Source organism: Lepisma saccharinum, chromosome 12 (genome assembly GCF_977018435.1).
Source record: "Lepisma saccharinum chromosome 12, izLepSacc3.1, whole genome shotgun sequence".
In the NCBI taxonomy this organism is placed as follows: domain Eukaryota; kingdom Metazoa; phylum Arthropoda; class Insecta; order Zygentoma; family Lepismatidae; genus Lepisma; species Lepisma saccharinum.
This window is the reverse complement of record NC_139240.1, coordinates 69,416,710-69,439,875: the sequence shown is the minus strand read 5'-3', so window position 1 is coordinate 69,439,875 and position 23,166 is coordinate 69,416,710. Positions and strand designations below refer to the sequence as shown.

General features: G+C 37.0%; 1 protein-coding gene across 1 annotated transcript in view; it reads right to left on the bottom strand.

Moving 5' to 3' along the window:
• The window catches only part of mTor (serine/threonine-protein kinase Tor), a 162,284-nt gene that overhangs the window by 112,529 nt on the left and 26,589 nt on the right, over positions 1–23,166 (bottom strand). Inside the window, exons 5-13 of the mRNA XM_083132608.1 lie at positions 22,768–22,961; positions 19,825–20,023; positions 15,214–15,479; positions 13,535–13,703; positions 11,543–11,915; positions 10,258–10,464; positions 8,179–8,384; positions 7,245–7,451; positions 285–505 (exon numbers count right to left, since the gene is read on the bottom strand). Of these exons, the coding sequence (XP_082988734.1) occupies positions 285–505; positions 7,245–7,451; positions 8,179–8,384; positions 10,258–10,464; positions 11,543–11,915; positions 13,535–13,703; positions 15,214–15,479; positions 19,825–20,023; positions 22,768–22,961 (2,042 nt within the window). The remainder of the gene's footprint in view (positions 1–284; positions 506–7,244; positions 7,452–8,178; positions 8,385–10,257; positions 10,465–11,542; positions 11,916–13,534; positions 13,704–15,213; positions 15,480–19,824; positions 20,024–22,767; positions 22,962–23,166) is intronic.

Below are 23,166 nucleotides of genomic sequence, written 5' to 3'. Positions count from 1 at the left end.
GTCATCATGATCTTGGATAGAGTCCCTCTCGACACGCCAAATAACATGGCTACTTTGGTTACTCTACATGGCTACTCTATCTACAGTGCAACTGTCGACTCCTATAAGTCCGACTGGGCCCTATCTTACGGCGCAAAACAAAAGAATGTCCAACCGCGTCCAATTTCAAGTGGGAAAATTGCGTCAATATCACCCGTTTCGATGTCATGGTGTTTCCATATTTTTGTCCATGCCCTGTAGATGCCATATGTATTACTATTATAAGGATAAATTCATGAACAAACCTAATCGGGTGCTGCTGCTCAATCTTGAGGAAAGTCATCAAGACGTCGAGCAGAGTAGGATACTGGTTATACGGCTTCACAACATGACCAGTGCTTCCCACAAGTTGCCCTAAAGCCCACAGAGCAACTCCTCTCTTCTCTGGTGAACTTGCATCCGCAAGCATTTCCAAAAGGATGGCTAACAGCTCTCCCATCCATTGCTGCATTTCTGTTCCACTAACCTGAAACAACCCACACAACCTTACTCACTCATAATACCGATATCTATGAAAAATTTAAACTAGCATAATAATATAGCTTGTTACTTAGTCCAGTGCATTCAGACTTTAACCTGGGCAACGATAATGTCAACATCTTCTGGCAAAATGTTCCTCAAGGTCCTGAACTTTTCCATAAAATTCCCAATCCCGTTTTGGAAAAAAAAAGTCAGCTATGATGGGGTTTGTGAATCAATTTTCATATTTGACGGCATACCAGATGCACTTTTATCATTTAAAAATAGGCCTAAAAAAAAAAGGCGTGTCTTGTACGCTGATACTCAGCTTTTGATTATTCTATTTCTGGAAATTTTCTGTTCTGAGTAAGACAATTTCTTCCTTGCAGTGTGTGACAATTGATTGATTTGCTTTATTTTACTTCGCTTTTTGTGCCACTTTTGGCTAATTTGCGAAGATGGGGATGAGTGATGATATGATGAAATTGATGAATGGACACTCACAAACATCCATGCCCAGACCAGGATTTGAACCCAGGACCCCTGCAGTGTGAGGCGAAGAAGATTAGGTCGGTAGTAACATGTTCAAAGAAGACCTACATATTGCTATACATTTCAAACTGTAAATTAATTATAAATTCAGTGATAAAGTGTTTTCCTCAAAAATGGGTACAAGGAAATACGGTAAGTTTTTGACCATAAGTGATTGATTTGTTGCTTTGGTTTTATTTTACTTTGTTTCTCTGTCACTTTCAGATAATCGTGAAGATATATGACAGTATTGTCACAAGGTTCACTTATTATATTGATTGATTGATTGATTTAGTTTATTTTACTTCGCGTTTTGTGCCTCTTGGCTAATTTGCGAAGATGGGGATGAGTGATGAAATTGATGAATGGACATTCACAAACAACCAAGCCTGAGCAGGATTCGAACCCGGGACCCTTGGCGTCGCAGCATGATGTGCTAACCACTCGGCCGCAGGGTCCGGCTCACTTATTATATTGCATTTACACGTATGCCAAAAGAATAAGATTAGAAACTCGAGTCCAACGACCACCACGATCCGTACCTAATGTTAAGAGAATTCACGATAGGTTGAGTGTAAATGCTGAATGAAGTCATCTCTGCTTTCGTTAATACCGGAAAAGGTCGCTGCATAAAGAAACCGAAAGTTCTGAAGTTACGTCTCACCTGTCTGTTATTTAAATGATAAGATCAATTTCATTGTTAATTAAGCATCACTGTAATATGTTTTAGACTTGAGTCTAACAAGTCTTTTGTTTTTTAAAAGTATATACGCAAAAGGCTTTGTGTTGGCGTATGCAATGGGACATTTTGGTCAGAAGTTGATTTGACTGGGTTCTGCAATCTGCACACGAAAAATGATGCAATAAAATCTACAGCGTGTTACACTTTACACTTTTACGAAAGCTAATAATTCAAAATATAAATGTTAAGAATACACAGGGATCCTTAATGCACTCACAAATGTAAATAGTGTTATCAAAAGCATTCACTGAAGTGTCACTCAAGCTGTTGACAAACGTGTTGTGGAAGAGAGATGTGCAAGTTATTTAATTCAGTTTCTAAGAATAATCCAAGCGTAGACCTATTTAAATGTAATTGTAACATTAGATCTATTCGCTGAATCTCTGTATGTTTTGTTTTGTTTTGTTCATTGAATTTTGGTTTTCCTTCAGCTTGTAAGGTTATATCCAATAGTTTAGCGTCATTTATTATTGTTTTGTCTCTGTGTTCCCTTTGCTTCTATAATCTATTAGTTAATTTCTCACAATTGTTCTTAAAAGTAAAATGTATATTGCGTCATTCATATTTCTTGTTAATTTTCTTAGTTATGTTCTTGTTTATGTAATGGTGTCATCCCATATTGAACACTGTAATTGGGCATGCGCCTGTTGTGTTTCAATTTAAATAAAAAAAAGAACTGCGGTTCCCGCAGAAAAAAATGGAGAAGATGTGCTTCGTGAATAGCATTCAGAGGTACAAATCCTTTGATATTAGCATTCGTGCGACAGATGGATGGTTTCAGCAGATTGTCCTTCAACCATGAACACAAGGAGAATGGTTTGACGGATGCGTAAGATTTGCTGCGTCAGCTGGATGATCGAAATGGATGAAAGGAAAAGGTATGGAAAGTGACTGGCTCTCATCTCACCACCGTGCCATGGAGGTAAGCTGGCTTTCGTCATAAAGTGTTGCATGAGCTCATGTTGTCATACTTGTTTGGTAGATCTACCTAATTCGCGATCAATAATTGAAGCATGCTAGCGAGTGCACAGTGTGTCGTGAGGAAAATCGCGAAGCTATCGTTCTGAACAACGTGGTCTGAACATGATGGCAGAAAATTAGTTTTTCTTATAATATGAATATAAAACTTGTTTAAAACATTCTGAAAAGTAGGAACTTAGTATAAATGTGAACAAACGTTACTCGTATTTTTCAACTTCCAACTCGCATCAAGGTCAAATGCCCATATATGGAAATGCTCATGGCTGATAAAGATATTATGTGCTGGAGGGTTTTACGGGTTGCATGCATATGCACAAAAGATGTTGATCTTCTACATTTAGTTAAATTATAGTACTGCCATAATTTGTTATGTATATTATAAGCACACAAGATAATTCTGATAAATATCTTGGTTGTATCAAAGGACTATAGCAGTTTGAAAGTTCACCTGCATTTGTTATACAACGCGTTTGAGCATATAGATGTGGTGTTATAAAATATATTTCCAGGTACAAAAGTAGAGATGAAACTCTAACTAACTAACTAACTCTCTAGCCTTCTTAAACCCGAAGGTTCATGGCTGCAGCAACACAGGCCTTCCATCTTTCCCTATCTTGAGCAAGATCTATATACTCTTTTCCATCCCTACCGATTTCCCTTAGGTCCATCTCAACGTTGTCCCTCCATCTTCGTCTTGGCCTTCCTACAGGTCTCTTACCATCAGGTTTCCCAACAAGAATCCTGTATACTCCTCTTTCCTCTCCCATTCGTGCCACATGGCCTGCCCACCTAAGTCTTCTTGATTTAATTATTCTAATAATATCTGGACATGAATACAAATTATGTAGTTCTAAATTATGTAACCTTCTCCACTCACCTGTCTCCTCATCCCTTTTAGGTCCAAAGATTTTCCTAAGGATTTTATTTTCAAATACTCTCAATTTATGTTCCTCTTTCAATGTAAGGGACCAAGTTTCACATCCATATAATACTACAGGCAAAATTACTGTTTTGTATATTTTAACTTTTAGTTTCTTAGATATTAAACGAGAAGACAAAAGTTTATGAAGAGAGAAGTAACATGCATTTCCTGAATTAAGCCTACTTTTTATTTCCTCTTTAATATAATTTTCATTTGTTAATATTACTCCTAAGTATTTGAATTTGGAAACTGGTTCAAACGAGTTGTTATCAATAATTAGATTTTGATTATTACCTAACACTTGGTTTCGGCCTGTAAGCATATATTTAGTTTTCTCTTTGTTAACTTCACAAACCTATCTCTTTAGCAGTTTTGAAAAATATTTTAGCATTATTCTTAATTGTATTCACATCATCCCCCAGTAAGTCTACATCATCTGCATATGCTAACAACTGAGTCACACCATTTAATTTTAGTCCTTCTTTAGTTTCTTTTACCTTCCTAACAGCATATTCTAAGGCAAAATTAAAGAGCAATGGAGATAATGCATCTCCTTGTTTTAACCCATCATGAATTGTAAATTTGTCAGACATATTAATACCCACACGAATTTTACTTTCTGTTTCACTGGTGCATATTTTTATCATACTAACAAGCTTCTTAGGTATTTCAAACTCTACTAATATATTATATAATTTATCTCTTTTGACCGAATCATATGCTTTTTTGAAATCAATGAATAGTTGATGGACATTTTGATTATATTCCCACTTTTTATCAAGTGTCTGTCTGATGTGAAAAATTTGATCTGTAGTTGATCTGTTACGTTTAAATCCACATTGATAATCACCTATAATTTCATTAGCATATGGGGTTAGTCTTGTTAAAAGAATGTTAGATAATATTTTATATGTTGTTGAGAGTAGAGAAATTCCACGGTAATTATTGCAGTTCATTTTATCACCTTTTTTAAACACAGGAACAATTATGGATTCTTTCCACTGTTGAGGGATTTCTTCTTTATTCCATATTAAACAAATTAATTTATGAATTTGACATATTAATGAATTTCCACCATATTTAATTAACTCAGCTGGTATTAAATCAATGCCAGGTGCTTTGTTATTCTTTAGCCTTTTAATAGCATCTTTAACTTCAGTCAAGTTAGGTTCTGGAACTAAAGGTTCTGCTGTGTGTACTTCATTCACTTCTGATTTATCTCCTACATGGACATTTAAAAGGTCATTAAAGTAGTTCTTCCATCTATTTAGAATATCGCTTGGGTCAGCAAGAAAATCACCGTCTTTATCTTTTATCAAGTTTACTTTAGGTTGCCACCCCTTTCTAAACTCATTTACACCTTTATATAAATCTCTGATATTTTTATTTTTGCTGTTTGTTTCAATTTCGTTAATTTTGCTTTTCAAGTAATCTCTTTTTTTACTTCTAAACGTTCGGTTAACTTCTCGCTTTATTCTATTATAATTGTTTAGATTTGTATCATCAGAGTTATTTAACCACCTAAGTCTAGCCTCATTTCTTATTTCTATTAGATTATGACATTCATTATCAAACCATGGCTTACTTTTTCTCGGTTTATGGCATCCTATACTTTCTTTAGCTGCTGATTCTATTGCATTACGTATGTGCTCCCAATTGTTATTTACGTCTATTTCATTTATATTTTCATCATCATTTAAATCCTGCAAAATATCAAATCTATTTGACAGTTTAATTTGGTAATCTTTCTTAATTCTTTCATCAGTAAACTTTCCTGTATCAAATTTTAGAACTTTTAGATTTTTTTGCTTATGATTTAACACTGAGAGTCTTTCTCTTAATTTAGCAATTACTAAATAATGGTCACTGGCACAGTCCGCACCTCTATGTGTACGAACGTCAATTATACTAGTATGTCTTCTCTTATCAATGAGAATATGATCTATCTGATTATGAGTTTTACCATCTGGAGAAGACCAGGTATATTTATGGATATCTTTATGTTTAAAAGTGGTACTTTTCACAATTAAATTCTTTGAGGTTGCAAAAGTAATCAATCTTATACCATTATCATTACTTAATTCATGAAGACTCTCGAAATTAAAATATCAGCTGTTCTAAACAAGATAGGACAAGCTTCACTTCTTTTCTTGTATTGATACAAAACCTAAGTAATCTTACATTGCATGTTGGTGGCAGATGTGTAATTTGTTTAATATAATAAACGTGTTCACTAGTTTTCCGAGTACTATTTCATCCTTTGAACATACTCAAAAGTTACTTATTATTTGTTGCATGAATTGGTATACTAATGACTGTTTTTCCTTCCAGAGAGGGGAATTCTGGGTGTACTGGTCATATAACCACTGTTGTTAAATTCATGGAACAAACTTGCTCAGGAAACGATGAAATATAGGAGAATGGAAACATCCTTGACCTATTTTTGTGCTCAAATCAAGTCAGCATTTTAAATATTATTGTATTAAGTTCAGCACAAACATGTAACTTAAATAAAATCAGATTCCCTTGTTAAGGTGCATACATGAGGAGCATATCTTAAAAATTAAGAATAAGTTCTATTGCTGGAATTTGGAGCAAGGAGGGCCAAAAGGGCCAAATAAAAATCAAAGAAGGAGAAAGGAAACACTCACCGGACAGCGAAAAAATTCAAAATTTTCGCTAAACGAGGTTGATACAGGAAACGTATCATAGTATTACTGGAAAACTACACATGATATTTAGTGTGTTCTTCTACACAGGAATTCGAGTTAAGTTGTTCAGGGATAAAGAATAGCACGTCTTTCAAATCTGAATCTATTTCATTGTATTGTGTATTTTTTTTTGTACATATAATTGTTGGTAATTCTTTGGATAATAAATTCCTCTTTTGTAGCCCTCCAATCTTTGAAGTTGATGAGTTTTGGGGAAATTTGGAACAAGTGCTGGGGCTTTTGTGACGTCATTGTGTAAGGGTCATCCTCACCTCTGATGTACTGTCTGAATGGTGAATGATGATATGCTGAAAGGACACTCACAAAAAACAGCCATGCTAGGGGTCCCGGGTTTGAATCCCAGCCTGGGTATGGATGTTTGTGAGTGTCCATTCATCAATTTCATCATGTCATCACACATTCCCATCTTCGCAAATTAGCCAAAAGTGGCACAGGAAGCGAAGTAAAATAAAGCAAATCAATCAATCAGAATTTGAACCAGGAACTCCTGGCGTCATAGAGTGCTGTGCTAACCACCCTGTCACGGAGATCTCTCTACAACGAAATTGGGAATAGTGACCCTCTTGAAGTAACCAGCTGAAAAAATATGTTTGTTGCACTTGTTTTGTTCGTTCCGTTACACACTATCAATTTCTTCCCATAGTGTTGTTGTAAAAGCAATGACAATTATGCATTTTGCATAATTCCCAGGATATTTACACTCCATGAAAGCGCCACACAGCATGTTTACAGACTCAGCGAGACTCAAGGTCTGGAAAAATCTAATGCAAAGTATATCTTTTTACAACTGACATCAAACAATGATAGATGGTTTCAAAATAAACCTTACACCACATACCTCTGCTAAGCCCCCAATAGCTGTTAAAATACTGGTGGTAACTCCAGGATTTGGGTCCTGCTCCTTCAGTTTAGGGACAAGAACATTTAGAATAGGTTCCATGTATGGCCTGATCAATCGAGGAGCATTGCACACAAGATGGTCCAGCATTCTTGCACTTTGCTCTTTGTTTCGTCCCATTCCACTGTGTTCTAATTCTGTTAGGATCTGCGAAGAGAAGACAAATATATTTGTTACAAGCATATAAATACAACTTACTCCTTACCTTAGAAGATGGGTTTCTTGTAGGGATGGCCATAAAATCCAGATAACAGATATCTGGATTTCAAATTATCTGATATCCATTTCTGGATAATCCAAATACAGTGGAACCCCGATTTATTACATTTTCCTGCATTATACATTTAATCTTAATGGTCCCAATAGAGCAAAATGCTTTAAAATTCTCCCGATTTTACATTTTCCCCGCATATTAAGTTTCTTCAAGTTGGTCCCTGGAAAAACATAAAATCGAGGTTCCACTGTATCAGGTTAATCTGGATAGAACCGATTTTGATGAAAGATTTGTGGAAAATACCTAGTGAAATACGAAAATGACAAAATAAAATAACATGCGGATAGTCTGTAAAACGGATAATGATAAAACTGCTCAGATAATGCACATATTCGGATATCTGGACATATCAGATAATCTGGACAATCTGGGTACCCAGATAATTTGGAGAATTTGGATAGCCGATATTCAGATATTTGAAATTCAGATAGAAAAGTATCCAATATCCAGATAAAATTTTATCTGGATTTGGCCATCACTAGTTTGATCACTTTGATTGTGACAATTCAGCTTTGGTTAGGGTACCTGATTCTTCTTCAATAACGAATTTATTGATGTAGTCTCAAAACAAAATATGTCTACAAACAATATTTGACTTACTTGAATAAGTGTTTTCCTCAAAGATGGCATAACATATGCTGGGTTCATGGTGCTCAATCTTCCTATGGTGCAAATGGCCAATTCCCTTATTTCAAACACTTCATCATTCATAGCTACAAATAAAGCACTTAGGTTTTCGGCTTGCGCTAAATGACCATCAAAGCTCTCATCCAATGATTCCAGGACACAATAGCGTACTTCAGCATCTGAAAGAAAACAGGTTTTGTAGGAATCATAAAAGGCCCGAAAATAGGGATATAAAGTTTGACCGATATAAAACTTACTGATAACTAGAGCCATATATTTACGGTGAATAAAAGGCCAAGATTTTGGTACAATCACAGACACTTCTGGGTTGTAACAATTTCGTTAACTTTCAATGTAGTCATTACTACCAAGAAGTGTCTGTAACTACAAAACCTTGGCATATTTCGAGATCGAAAGTTGTATATAAAATGTCATTGCAGTGTTAAAATTATGAATAAAAACATATATTTCATTTAAAAACAACACTTATTACACAATGCTGTCCAACCAAAAATAATACATCAACACTAAATCACTTCATTTCTAATATGCATATCTCAAGTGATTTATTCATTGTATGTATTTAAAGGATATCCTTGCTGTCCAACAAATAAAATAATCACCACTGCACATACACAAACACATGTTGAATATCACATGATGATAAACAAAATTCATTCATGACTGAACACAAATGACACCACTGTTTCCCTTCATGTGCGGGAACAGACTAATCTTATCGCTGCTACAGCTAGCAAGTTCAATGAAACTGGAAGTTGAGTAGACATTCGGGGGAAGAAAGAAATGCAGCTTGACAGGGAACGAAGTTTTCGAACTGAGAGTATGTGCATGGGAAATCCCAATTTGCAACATCTTCCAGATGTGATGGAAGATAAAATGTTCTTCAGCTGCAAGTGGTAGGAAACTTTAGGCAAACATTTCGTTACAAATCGACAGTTTGCGCGCACAACCTCGACTGCTGGTTTTTGCATGTTTTCTACTTAATTTGATGATATTTCACGGTTATTTCGCGAAAAGGTTCATTTCATGGAAAAGCACACATTTCGCATTACTTCGCGAATAAAACTCCTGCATATTTCATCATTGGGGGTGTACTTACGTGCAGAATGTTCAAAATTGCATCTTTTTTTCACATTTCGCGCATCATGAAAATTCATTGTCGCTACTCATATGATAATTCTCATCTCAGAATTATAAAACCCTAAATTTCATTAATTAACTCTGATAAACTTACTATTCATTTTTCCACGTAAGTTTTATTCAGCAATCGATTTCGCCAATCGTCTAGTGGCTTCGTCAGGTGTGAACTGTCTTGCTGCAGCTGGTATGGTTCATTCTTCTTCCGCTTGCACTTGTGGCGGTGCTAGTTGATGCAGCCCTTTCACTTTTTGTCGTTCTCGTGTGGGTGTAGAGCTTCCTTCTGTTGCCACACCTCAGGGTTTTGGTGCTGCACAAGGCGGTTCCAGATCTTGTCGTCTGCTTTCGCGGAGTGGTGTTTGTTCGCGTGTGCAGGCGGGCTTTTTTGCACAAGTTTGGGGTCTGTGCTTGGTTTCTTGTCGCAGGGGAGGAGCAGGTTGGGTGGGTACTTGTTGCTGGAGAAGAGCAGGTTGGATGGATGTGAATATTCTGCTCTGCGAAAGCAGACGACAAGATCTGAAACCGCCTTGTGCAGCGCCAAAACCCCGAGGTGCGGCAACAGAAGGAAACTCTACACCCACACGAGAACGACAAAAAGTGAAAGGGCTGCGTGAACTAGCACCCCCACAAGTGCAAGCGGAAGAAGAAGGAACCACGCCTGACGAAGCCACCAAATGAGTGGCGAAATCGATCGCTGAAAAAAACTTAAGCGTAAAAATGAATAGCAAGTTTATCAGAGTTAATTACCTATCTCCGCGTAACCGCCAAACTGATATCTTTAGATACAACCTAAATTTCATGTTTAAGAGTTTGTATCATTTTATGACAAAACAATATCTCAAATATGTCACTGTCAGTCATAAATGTTTAAAAAATGACGTTCCTAATTCTCACCTGTGTCTGTGATTCCAACAATGAGAAGTTTTCCTAACACATCTGCAACAGTGGAAGTAACAGTATCTGAACGTCGATTATTTGCACCCTGTAAAGCCAACCTCAACAATCTGCTGCATGTCCTCACTGCTTCTAACCGAACCTCCTGTTGCTCACTGGTTAAGAAGTGGTCAGCACATCGTCGCACGAACTGAAGTAAAGAATGACCTGGCAAAACGTAATCAGATTATTATCAAGACCATAAAAACAACTATAACACATTTAATTCTTATGCAGGTACAAAATACAGTAGAACCTTCTGCTGTTCTTCCAGGAACAGTGTCTTATGATGACAGATCATCATAAGTTGTTGAATTGTAGTAAAATGATGCATAAAAATAATTTTTGTACCAGCTTCCTCGATAATGTCATAATATAAATGGTAACATCAAGGGATCCTGGGTTCAATGTCCAGTGGAGGCACATAGTGGTTCACATTCCATTTTAAACTGTAGGATCAGTCCTGATTAGCACCACTGTGCATAAAGTGGACTTAAAAACCCAAGCTCAACTGAACTTAACAATTTTGCACGGAAAATATCACAATGTATAAATTTATAACTTTTTAGACATATGTAGAAAAGCCAACGTGACAATAATGTTGAATAAAAAATGGCAAAAGGTAGGAAGAAGTATTCTGTATTACAAGGTGCTTTTTAAGTTGGTTTACGAATGTAATAAAAGCATGAAAATCACTAACTTTAGATTTTTCTTGAAACTTAAAAGGAATTCCGAAAAGATTCTCTCAGGCTATTGACCAGGTGATAGCCCGAGATAATCTTTTCGTCATTCGTCGCTAGGAAAGCTCCAAGTCTTACTTAAAGGATAGATTTTCTTGTATGTACGCATTGCTTCCATTGTAGAATTATTTTCCTGTAGTTTACGGTTATTACAAGCATAAGAAAACAGTTTTTCGTTGTGACGTTTCAGGAGAACACACGCTCCCTTCATCAGACATTTAAAAATGTAATATGCTTGTAATAACCGTAAACTACAGGAAAATAATATTACTTAAAGGAATTCGCATAATATAGAATAAAAGCCAGAAAGCTAAAAATTGACGTCAGAATGTGGATCTCTACTCTTCTTGAGCTGCTAGTGAAAGAACGAGAAAAGAAGATGATCACAGTGAAAAAAATGCGAATTCACTATTTTGAATTGTTACAATTTTTAAGTATCAGTACTGGTATCTGTGGGAATCAGTAAGAGTAAGCACTAATAATGACTGAAAAATACTGAAACTCACCATCAAAATCAAAATTCCCCAACGTCCGCAGAGCAAGAACAATGCTTGAAACGTCCGTAGTTTCCGGTGGTGCCGGCGACGGTGGTGGAATCAGATGCCGAGGCATGCCAGGATGACGGAGAGGCTGATGCATCAACACGTGAGACAACATTCGGAGCAAACCTTCCGAGATCTCCTTCTTCAGCTGAGGTATGTGAGTGGCCAACTCCCGTAAAGCAGTCGTGAGGGCAGGGCTTAATCCAGTTGCCAACATCGGTTCCAAAACATCCTGTACGTCCGATTTGATCATCAGTTTTACGGCACGGCCTAGGAGTGTTATGCAGACAAATACAGCTGGCTCTAAGTTGAGGCCTCTCTTCTTTGTAGGGGTATCCTGAGCAATGGGAAAATAAATTATCATTTATTCACTACGTATTACAGAAAACATAATATGGAACTGCATATGTTGTATTTATGAGTGTGCTTGTATAATGTGCACCATAGTTTTGATGGAGAAAAGCGACAAACAAGTATATCTCATATATAATAAGCAGTATATGAGGGAAGACTAGTAGGGATAGAATAAGGAATGAGGAGATCCGACAGAGGAGGAGATCCGTGTTCGAAACAAAAGAACAAAGTCATAGACCGCTTACTATGGCAGATTTCACATGAGGTCCGAAGTCATTTTGCGGTGGGTGTACCACTAATACACATCCTGTGTAATGGGAGGTGAATGCTAGAATTCTGACAGAACGGCACTGCTTTTTGCAGTGCTGCAAAACATCCTGTTACAAAATGAAAAATTATTGGAAATGGCCATTTCACTTTTATAGTGTTTTTTTTTAAAAAAAAATATTGTTATTAAAGAAATCCAACCTGATAATTTGTACTTGTACCTCTTGATATATATGTGTTATACGAAGTGACATAGTGAAAATATGTGTGGTTTTATGTTGGCTGTCTAAATTATTCTGTGCATACCGCAGCACAATTTTTGGGGGTACAAATTTTGCAAAAAAGTGCACATTATACATGAGTAAATACTGTATTGACATGATGAACTAATAAGGATACACATAATATAGTTCAAACGCTTCATGAAAAAAAGGTGCTACATGTGGCATACTTTTTATTATGAGATCTTGAACAGTTTGAACAATAATAGTTTTGCCAACCAAGAAAGAATATATCTCAACCACGTGCCTGTCACAGTATTGCACATTTGCCTGTTGATTCCTACGGTTATCCATGAGTGTTTAGTTTTACATTTTCAAACCTTAAGTAAAGGGGTTAAAATTTGTCACATAAATAGGCATGTGTGTGTTGGAGGGGGATTTTTTTGATTTTGATTTATTTTCCTGTAGTTTACGGTTATTACAAGCATAAGAAAACAGTTTTTCTTTGTGACGTTTTAAAAATCTGAAATAAAAATAAAACAGACTGATTTTTTTCACAGTTAAGTTGCTATATTACAACAATGTAACATTGACAACATCCATTATATAACAGATTCTTTTTGTTTAAAAAATTACTAACCATTGTTATAACTGTATCTTTAATCAAAATGAAAATAAATGTCTGATGAAAGGAGCGTGTGTTCTCCTGAAACGTCACAAAGAAAAACTGTTTTCTTATGCTTGTAATAACCGTAAACTACAGGAAAATAATTCTATAATGCAAGCAATGCGTACATACAAGAAAAACTATGATTTTGATTTGATTTAGTTTATTTTACTTCACGTTTTGTGCCTCTTGGCTAATTTGCGAAGATGGGGATGAGTGATGAAATTGATGAATGGACATTCACAAACAACCAAGCCCGACCGGGATTCGAACCCGGGACCCTTGGCATCGCAGCACGATGTGCTAACCACTCGGCCACAGGGTCGGGCTGTTGGAGGGGGAATCTGAACTATAAACATTATGCTAATAATTTCGTATGTGCATAGCCTACTATTGAACTAGATTTTGTAAGTTCTTAAACAAGAATTACAATAGCTGTAAACCTACCTTTGCAGGCAAAGAGCTTTTAATCATGTCCATTATTCTTGGTACGTAAGGTTTGATGTCTTCTTCTACGGCAACAGCTATCAAACCAACTGTCTGGAAAGCAGTACTCCTGTCCTTCTCTCTTCTTATCAAGCAAGTCAACAAATACATCATAGTGTAATTCAAATGACTGGAATAAATACCAAAAAAAATAATGTATGATCAGAAAAGCTTCCAAATATTATTATTATTAATAACAGAACTTCATCCAAAAAATGCTGGATTAGTGGTATACAACAGCAGTGGAAAAAAATAATCATACAAATTTGTTGTAAATTGATAAGCTTAAATGTATCCAAATTGAGTTTGGATGAATTAAATTATGCAAAGAAATCTGTTTTTAGGACACCCTTGAAAGTTCGATCTGACAGTGAGAGAGACTGGAGGGGTGCAGAAGGAAAAGCTTTGTGTCTACTGTCACAAATCAAGAATGCAAACATGCAGTCTCAATTGTCATGTTTTTGGAAGTTTCTGCTTTAATTTGATAAAAAAAAGGAACAAGTGTACCTTTACTGGGGATCAAATCCAGGACCCCTTACTTAAACAACAACATTCCAAGTTTGTCATTGGGGAGGCACCAGCACAGAAACTACGGAACTATTTTCACTACTATTGCTCAGACTGATTTCACACTCAGCTTACAGCTATTCAATATACAGTAAAACCTTGTTAATCCAGACAGGCATTAAAAAACCAACGCCCACGGGAGAACTGAACTTCTCAAAGAAAAGGCAGTCAACCACTGATGAAATTCTGTTTCCTGCAGACTTTCAGGAAAAAGCCGCATTGACACAGGAATACCCTCGGCATAGTCTCGTAAAACTCTAGTAACTATAATATGTGGCCGTACATTTTACTGTATAGTGTATTTAGGCCTATGCCCTTTAAATACACCATAATAAATGTGTTTTGTTGCTATAAATGGAGTTCCAATGCACTTTCTACTGTTCTTTTAGGTTATTTCAGTTAATCCGGGCTTTTGTTAAACCGGTCAACTTATCCCCTCAATTAGTCCGGATTAACGAGGTTTTACTGTAGTTTCATGTTTGCATTGTTGGATTAAGTCCACTTCACACATAGATAGGCTAAATGGGACTGGACATGTAGGGATTGGGGAGGCCCTATGCTTATACTGATACTATCATATTTAGCCCTTGTACATGAAAAAGTATCACATTTGCAGGCATATAAGATGAAGAGGCATGAAGAGTTCACAAGTATGTGAATGGGTCAAAGCTTTGATGCTGTGAAAACTAAAACAGTGGTTAAATAATTTGAGAAACGTGGCATTAGTAAGGTAGTACAGAGGACAATTTGTTGTATGACGACTCGGATTCTGATTTAGAAGAGGTTTCAAGTCACTCTTGAATTAGCTTTGGACATGAATGTCTGGGTTTTCACTAAGATTAAAATGTATTATTTGCTAGTAAGATCACGTAAGTTATTTGTTCATTACTTTATATTTAAAACACTGTAAGTTAATTATAACATTCAGTGATAAAGGTTTTTCCTCAAAAATGTGTACATAAAAGGGGATGCTTTTATATGCCAGCAAATGCAGTGTATATGTCTACCTTTCTACAGTTATAAAAAATAATGCTAGGACAGAAAGCATATATATAAAACAAATTTACACTTACGTTTTTACGAACTTCTCTTTATTGAAAGCAGCAAGCCTAGGTAAAATGGCCAACAATGTATGCTGGATATGAGGGTTACGAGAGGTTCTCTGGGCAAGCACCTGGGCACAGACATCATCAAAATTCTCCATCATCAACTGGCGACAAGCTGTACTTTCATAAAAGGCACGTCGCTTACCACTTGGCAAAGAGGTTACAAGGCTTCCTTTGCTTTGGGACTTGGAAACCAGAGGAGACTTCAATCGAGGTACAAGACTAACAGAGTCCTAGCAAAGAAAATGGAATTTACAATTTATATTCATTCATGCTGATGAAATTTACTGATATCAATATTTTATCAACTGATATAAAATTGCAAATGTTGAAAGTCAAGAGCATGAATGATATCAGTGCTTTATAGGTATCATGTCAATCCATCCATAGCATTTACAAAACCAGGTCATATGAATTACAAATTTATATCGTAAATTAACAGCAAAATGACACTAACTTACAGACTATTTATACAAATACAGTGCTTTCCATGGTCAAGTCACACGTGCAGCGGTGCTAGCATGCAAGGCAGTAAAAGCGCATCTGCCGGCAAACTGGATGCAACATCCGCATAATGGGAACCGCTAGCTATGTAATGAAATAAGTTTGTACAATTATATGGACAGTTACACTTACAATGAGTATGTTTCTTATTACAAGAGGTGTTGGAAATGTTATAACAGATCATAAGTTCTCAAGTCGAAAATGTTGTATAAAAAAGATAATCACGCTGTACAAATTACAACTTTGCCAGCAATGTGTAAAAAAAAGCCACAATGGCAATCACGCTGTATGAATTATAACTTTGACAGCGATGTAAAGAAAAGCCATATTGACAATTGCATTGTATAAAACAGAGTAATAGCAGTGTGGAGATATTCTGTGGCTTAGCTAATGGAAGCCGTGGTTGTAAGTTTTTGCGATGCATGTCAATCGGATTGTATTCTAATAAATTTCAAGCATGTTTGCATGTGAAAGTTAATAAAAACTTGAAATTCCTAACCCCAGACTTGTTTTTGACATTTTGCATGAGTAAGCGTATGTGGTTTAAGCCTGAAAGGTAAAAATCCCATTATGGAAGTTGGTCCCCTGCGATTCTCCAGTTGCCACAAGTGCTACGAGGATTGGTAGGCGGTCACAATGTCCCCTTGCTTCCACACATTTACGGCATTTTCAAATGAAATTTTCACCAACACATATCAGTTCCTCTTCCAATATTGCTTCAATTACTCTCCTGATATTTTCTTTTAATTCTTCTAATGTATGGTTTCAGGTTTAAAAGCTTGGTAGCTCGCCATGCAGATGTAATGGAAAAGTCTGTTTCTTGGAGGAATTTTTGAGGAGCATGTTTCAGGCATGCTCCGATGTCATCTATCTTCTCCTCAGTAAGCACACACAGTGTTTCACCCTTGGCTTCTTATCAAGAACAGACTCTGTTTCCCTACATTTGTTCACAAGTTTTCAAACACTGTCTCTATGTGGAAAAGGAACAATCTGGGAATTCTGCTACAAAACACACTCTAACTTCCCTACCAGAAGACGTAATAAGAGTTGTACATAAAAATTCTTTGTTTTAAATTCTACGGATAACATGGTATTATTAGACTGCAGAAAAGCACCAGTAATATGTAAATTTATCTCTCTCAATCGACCCGAAACGCTCAACTGTTCCACAACTCTACCACTAGGCTTTCCCTTATACAGCATTCTCTGTTCCACAGGCTGCCACAGTTCTATAAGAAACTACTCGCAAACATAAACATTTTCGCTCCAGAAAGTATTTTCAGATCATCTCTACGAATGAATATGTAAATCTTTGTTTGTTTCCTTGTTTATGTCATATCGTTTATATTTACCTTTCTTGTTTTTACCTAAAACCATCTTGACTTGTTCTTGTTAATTTATTAGTTTTCAGTGTAAAAGCACTGTATTACACTGGCAAAATTGCCAGCAACATACCAATATACTGTTGAGGTGTAATTTGTTTAATAATGGAAAGATTGAAACAATGAACATGCAATGTCCTCTACTCACAGTTACCCCTCCACATAGTTCCAATCATGTTCGATGCATTTGAGCCAGCGATTTACCCAGGCCTCAGAAAAAGTTCGGAAAAATTCCACATAGCACTCCCTGTCCCACCGCTTCAGAGCTGTTTTTACCTCTTCTATGTCCTCGAATCTCATGCCACGAAGCACAGACTTTATGGTATCCCACACTATCAAATCATTGTCTGTGCTGACCCATAGGATATATGCACTGCATCTGAAATTTCCTGGATGGTGACGCATCTATACACTCGAATGAGCTCATCAACCTTGTGGCGGTTGTCGTTGACATATTGTTTTAAGTCAACGTTATGCACAGTTACGCTGATGGGGACTGGACCTACAGTTTAAAGTAGGATCGGAACCACTATGAGCCTCCACTGGGTATCGAACCCGGGATCCCATGATTACAAGACGATGACATTACCCCACAGTGGTAATTACCACTACAACATCAGGGAGACTCCTGTGGCAGACGTTGATGGCCTGACACTCCTTGTCTTGTCCACATTTTCAGTTTATCCCACTTTGAACTTAACTACGTCAGTCTGTGCTTCGTGACGCGAGATTCAACGACCCACAGAAGGTTAAAACAGCTCTGAAACGGTGGAGCAGGGAGTGTTCTGTGAAATTTGGTCCAAACTTTTTTTGAGACCTGGGTAAAATGCTGGATCAAATGCATTGAACATGATAGTGTCACATGCCCGCATGGTGAGAACAGTCAGCAGATCTTCGATATAATGGCCGATAGATGGCAGCACGCACCAAATCTATTAGGAATGTTGATTATAGAAACAATGAGTATGGATATCGAATGAAAGTGTTTGTGAATATTGGAATCGATTATGTTTATCTTAATTTATGAACTGAGAATAATAATGAAATAGGATTGAGGCCATGTATAGCCTATATGATAATATGTAGAACTTAAAGAAGTCGGAAAGTTATTACAATTTTGCATCTCTCTATTGTTCTAGCAGGAATGAGATTTCCTGAAGGACCTTTTGGTTGTTTCCCCGGTGTGGCGCCAAGTCATCGGCAGCCCCAAGCACTTCCGTGTAGGCGCATATATTGCAGACCCGGATGAAGGTGAGCACAGGACAGCGACCTTTGGAAGGCATACAGCTATTTGAGGTAGTAACGCATGTATGTAGAATGGTTGTAACCCAAGAAGAATTAATGTATGCAGATAAAGGGTTGTAATCCCAGAAGAATAAATGTATGCAGATAAAGGGTTGTAATCCCAGAAGAATAAATGTATGCAGATAAAGGGTTGTAATCCCAGAAGAATAAATGTATGCAGATAAAGGGTTGTAATCCCAGAAAAATAAATGTAAGCAGATAAAGGGTTGTAATCCCAGAAGTATATGCAGATAAAGGGTTATAATATGAGAAGAATACACACATGCAGATGTAAGCACAAAATCTTCAGAAGAAGAAGCCTCTAGAAGAAGAAGCTGAGTAGTCCATAGAAGAAGAAGACTCTAGAAGAAGAAGCAGAGTAGTCCATAGAAGTAGAAGCCTGAAGAATTCCGTATAGAAGAAGAAGCCGTGAAGTCCATAGAAGAAGCAGCCTGGGGAATTTCATATAAGAAGATGAAACCTATTATTACATAGAAGAAGAAGACCATCAGTTAATTCTCTAGAAGAAGCACATAGAAGTTGTATAGAAGAAGCTGATTAATCCATAGAAGTAGAAGCATGTGGATTTTCGCATAGAAGAAGAAGATGATTAATCCAAAGAAGAAGCAGCCTGTGGAATTTTGCATATCAGAAGAAGCTGATTAATCCATAGAAGTAGAAGCATGTGGATTTTCACATAGAAGAAGAAGAAGATTAATCCAAAGAAGAAGCCTGTGGAATTTTGCATATCAGAAGAAGCTGATTAATCCATAGAAGTAGAAGCCTGTGGAATTTTGCATAGAAGAAGAAGATTAATCCATAGAAGAAGAAGCTGACTAATTCATAGAAGTAGAAGCATGTGGAATTTTACATAGAAGAAGCCCATCAGTCCAATCCATAGAAGAATAAGCCTGTGGAAACATAGACATATAGATATACATAAAAGATGGTAACCTACAGAAGAATTTCCATAGAAGAAGAAAGCTGAAGAATAAAAAGGCAAACATTTCTCAATCTGAAATTGCATAAAGAAATTTAATCAAGTGTCTGAAATGTATTATGTCAACGTTTTCAGAATATATGTCGGTTCATACCTTCTGTAGTGGGTTAAACGAGTTGCTTCCTTTAATTCCTTGTTATCATTCAGTTTTAATTGCCCTGATTATCTCATGTTTTACCCTGGCCTAAGCCGGACTGGTGTTACCCTCTCCGGGACGTGGCAATGGGAACTATTTGGAAGGGTAACTCTGAATAGGCAAACATTATGTATGTTCATTGTTTCAATCGTTCCATTATTAAACAAATTATACCTCAACAGGCAAAACTTATTGATGACCTCCTTGTACCTATCAGCAAATACTATCTAATTAACTTAAATGATAATGATTCTAGAAACATTTATGCTGACCTGTGACTGTTGCTTTTGTTGATACTGCACTTTATCTCTTAGTTCTTCGTTTATTCGCTCCCACTCTACATTGCTACACCTCAGCAACTCGTTCAAGACAAGTAGGGAGCCATGGATTCTGTCATCCCTGCTGACACCACGTTCTCGGGTCCAAATGTCATCAAACCCATAACTGGCTTCATCATAGCATTGTTTATACCTGAAAAGAGAAGTACAGTGCCAATTAGTATCCACGTTCTGTATGCCACCAGGCCATTGGTATAAATGTACACCGTGTCCCAGAATGATTATCGGAGTTTCAAGTAGTTGGTATATTGCAACAGACAAAGGTGAATGTTTGTACCATACATGTACGATAAGAATGGCTGTGGAAGTTTGCTACCCTATCATGTGTTTCTCATCAGTCATAGTGGCGTACATGTATTTCAAGATGGCAACTCTCGTGCAGAAGTCATTTTGTGTCATTGACTCTGCAAGGTGTGATTCTGCTGTTTCAGTTCAGTGAACTTTTTGACTGCGATTTGGAAGTGACCCTCCGTCCGATAACAACATTTGTCAATGGTTTAATACGTTTCAAACAACTGGATGTGTCTGCAAAGGAAAGAGTTCTGGACATCCAAGTGTGTCGAACGAAAGCATTTAGAAGCATTGGACTACTGGATGGACGTGTGCCGTGTCATGAAAGGTGCTCACATTGAACATTTATAAGATACACTATGTACACTTGTTGAGTTGTTTGTTTACTCCCATGTAAGCGTTGTCCTTATACCCCACATATAAGGCAAATTAAATGACTATAAAACACCGATAATCATTTTGGGACACAATGTATTTCACGATATAGAGGATTTAAATGTTTGTTCTAGTTAGACTTGATTAATATTATAGTAAAATATTCTTTCACGACCACATTGCTACTTCCACACGCTGACAGGTAACACTTATACAGGGTGCAGCTGTGAATCAGGTTATTTTTGCAACACTGAATAGGACCAGTTCTAATAGGGAGAACGTGACTACTGCAATCTTGCAGCTCGCACTTAACCATTCAGTTGAATCAAACATCAGATGAGAGATAACTTGGCCACTTTGCTTGGTGTAGCTTGTTTGTGGGGGTCCTGTTTTCTTCATTTTTTACTGTATGTAGCATGTATTCTATATTTTTGCTGGTGTGTTCCCATCTCGCAAATCCCAACCCACTACCGGACTAGCAAGGCACCTCAAGTTTAACAAACACAGGATCCAAAAAGTTTCATTTAGACATACATCGCACACCCTAATCGACACAAAAATCAAAGCGACGCAGGCAATTATGCACTTTCTGCACGAGCTGACCACAACAGTGGTCAGGCACATCATGTTTCGTTCCTGCTATTACAACAGATCAAACCCATCACGCGCAGCAGACAAAATGGCTACACCAGCACCCCTAGTGGTAAGCAAGGAAACAACAGGAACCGGACGTCAACACAACAGTAAAACATCGAGTTCCCAAGTGGATGGTGGCACCGAGGCCACCGAAATTAATAGAACATTTACAAGTAAGTTTCGCAGATATAACATTAGTAACTCGCTTACGTCTTATATAACAATTCAACTCTGAAATAAGTAATTTAGTATTATTACTTTTTAACAAAGTTGTCAAATATTAATTATGGATTCCAAATATCATCAGATATAATTAAAAGTTCTCCTATTTCTAAAAAAATCTTGATATCTTCTGTAGGATTAAATTTCAAAGGTGGTGGCTTACCACACTTGTGAAAAAGGGAACTCCAAAGTGACTAGGTCCATGGAGAAACATATGATTAAAAAAAAAAGAAAGGTTTAAAAAGGAATTGGGAGATATAGATTTAAATATATGGGAGGCTTCATTCATTGTGGGAGAACACTAGAAGAAATTAAATACCAGGTGTCTCATAAGTCTGAAACCATAGGCATTTTCACATTACCCTTTTTTCTGTTACAGGTAAACCACGGCACTGACTAAGGTGGAGAGAATCGAAGTTATTTTGCTGGTGGGGACTTTGAACACATTCTTTAACTGTGTTGTACAATAATAAGTTCCTAACTTTAACTTGTATTGTTCTTCTCCTATGGTTCCAGACGTATGGGACACCTTGTAATGACAATGCGAATATAGAAGTAAGACTTGAACATATTTTCAAAGTGTGTTTTACCATGCTGTTCACGTGGACTAAATATTCCTTCAACTCTTGCATTTATGTCCAAAGTGGCATGCTTCGGATGTATTGGTTGGACCAGTAAGTATATTATAGAACAAAATATTCAAATATCTAGGGTGTTTTTTATAATTTTAGTGCATATTTTGACCCTTTTAAAAGCATATAAATCCACCCCCTAGTCATTACATCACAGATATGTTGATATTCTTACTTTACTTACCTTCTGGGTAGGGCACCAGACATTTTCAATCTTGGTTCAATTTTTTGAAGGGAGGTGATATGATCAGCACAATGCTCCGGGTGCCTTTACCGCCGGACTGGGCGAGGTCCGGAGCTGCTTTATGCAGATACAAGGCCGGAAACAATCTGAACGTATATCATCCATCCCAGGTCTCCTACCAAACTAGACCCTTACGACTTAATTATTCAAGCATTGGTGATGGATGGATTTGATGGATTTAGTTTACTTTACTTCGCGTTTTGTGCCTCTTGGCTAATTTGCAAAGATGGGGTTGAGTGATGAAATGATGAAATTGGTGAATGGATATTCAAGCATTGGTACCGGTGGGAATACATTTGTTTGCAGGATTAGGATGCAATACCTACCAGTTAAGATTAGACATTTATGGCATTGTATATCAGTTCCGGCCGTTTTGAATGGCTCACATGTACTGATGTTAAACCATGTTTCTGAAGGGATATTTTCACAGTTGAAAGTTCATTTTAACAAAACTAAAAAACAAACTATTCTGCTTACCACTGAGGTTTCTGTGTTTGCCTCGTTTCCCTCTGAGCAGTAACAACCAACGCAGCTCTTAAGGCATCCACTGCTCCCTCACGAATGACAGGTTTTGGGTCCCTTACAGCATTAAAAATAAGATCAAAGAACTGCTGTACTTGTTGGAAAAAATATGTCGGCATACAAACTGCTAGTTCTCTAAGAACAAGTACCTACAAGAGGAAAAAATCAAAGTATTATTCACAGCCTGAAATCTACAAATAGGTAGGGGTGTGGAAGATGTGCATTATGACAAAATATGAAATCAATGGTATTTATCCCCATCTGTGGCATATGTATCACTTTATTAACTTTTTCAAGCTTATGCTCCCTACACACACACACAACCTTACATTGCTAGTTACTGTACACTGAAAC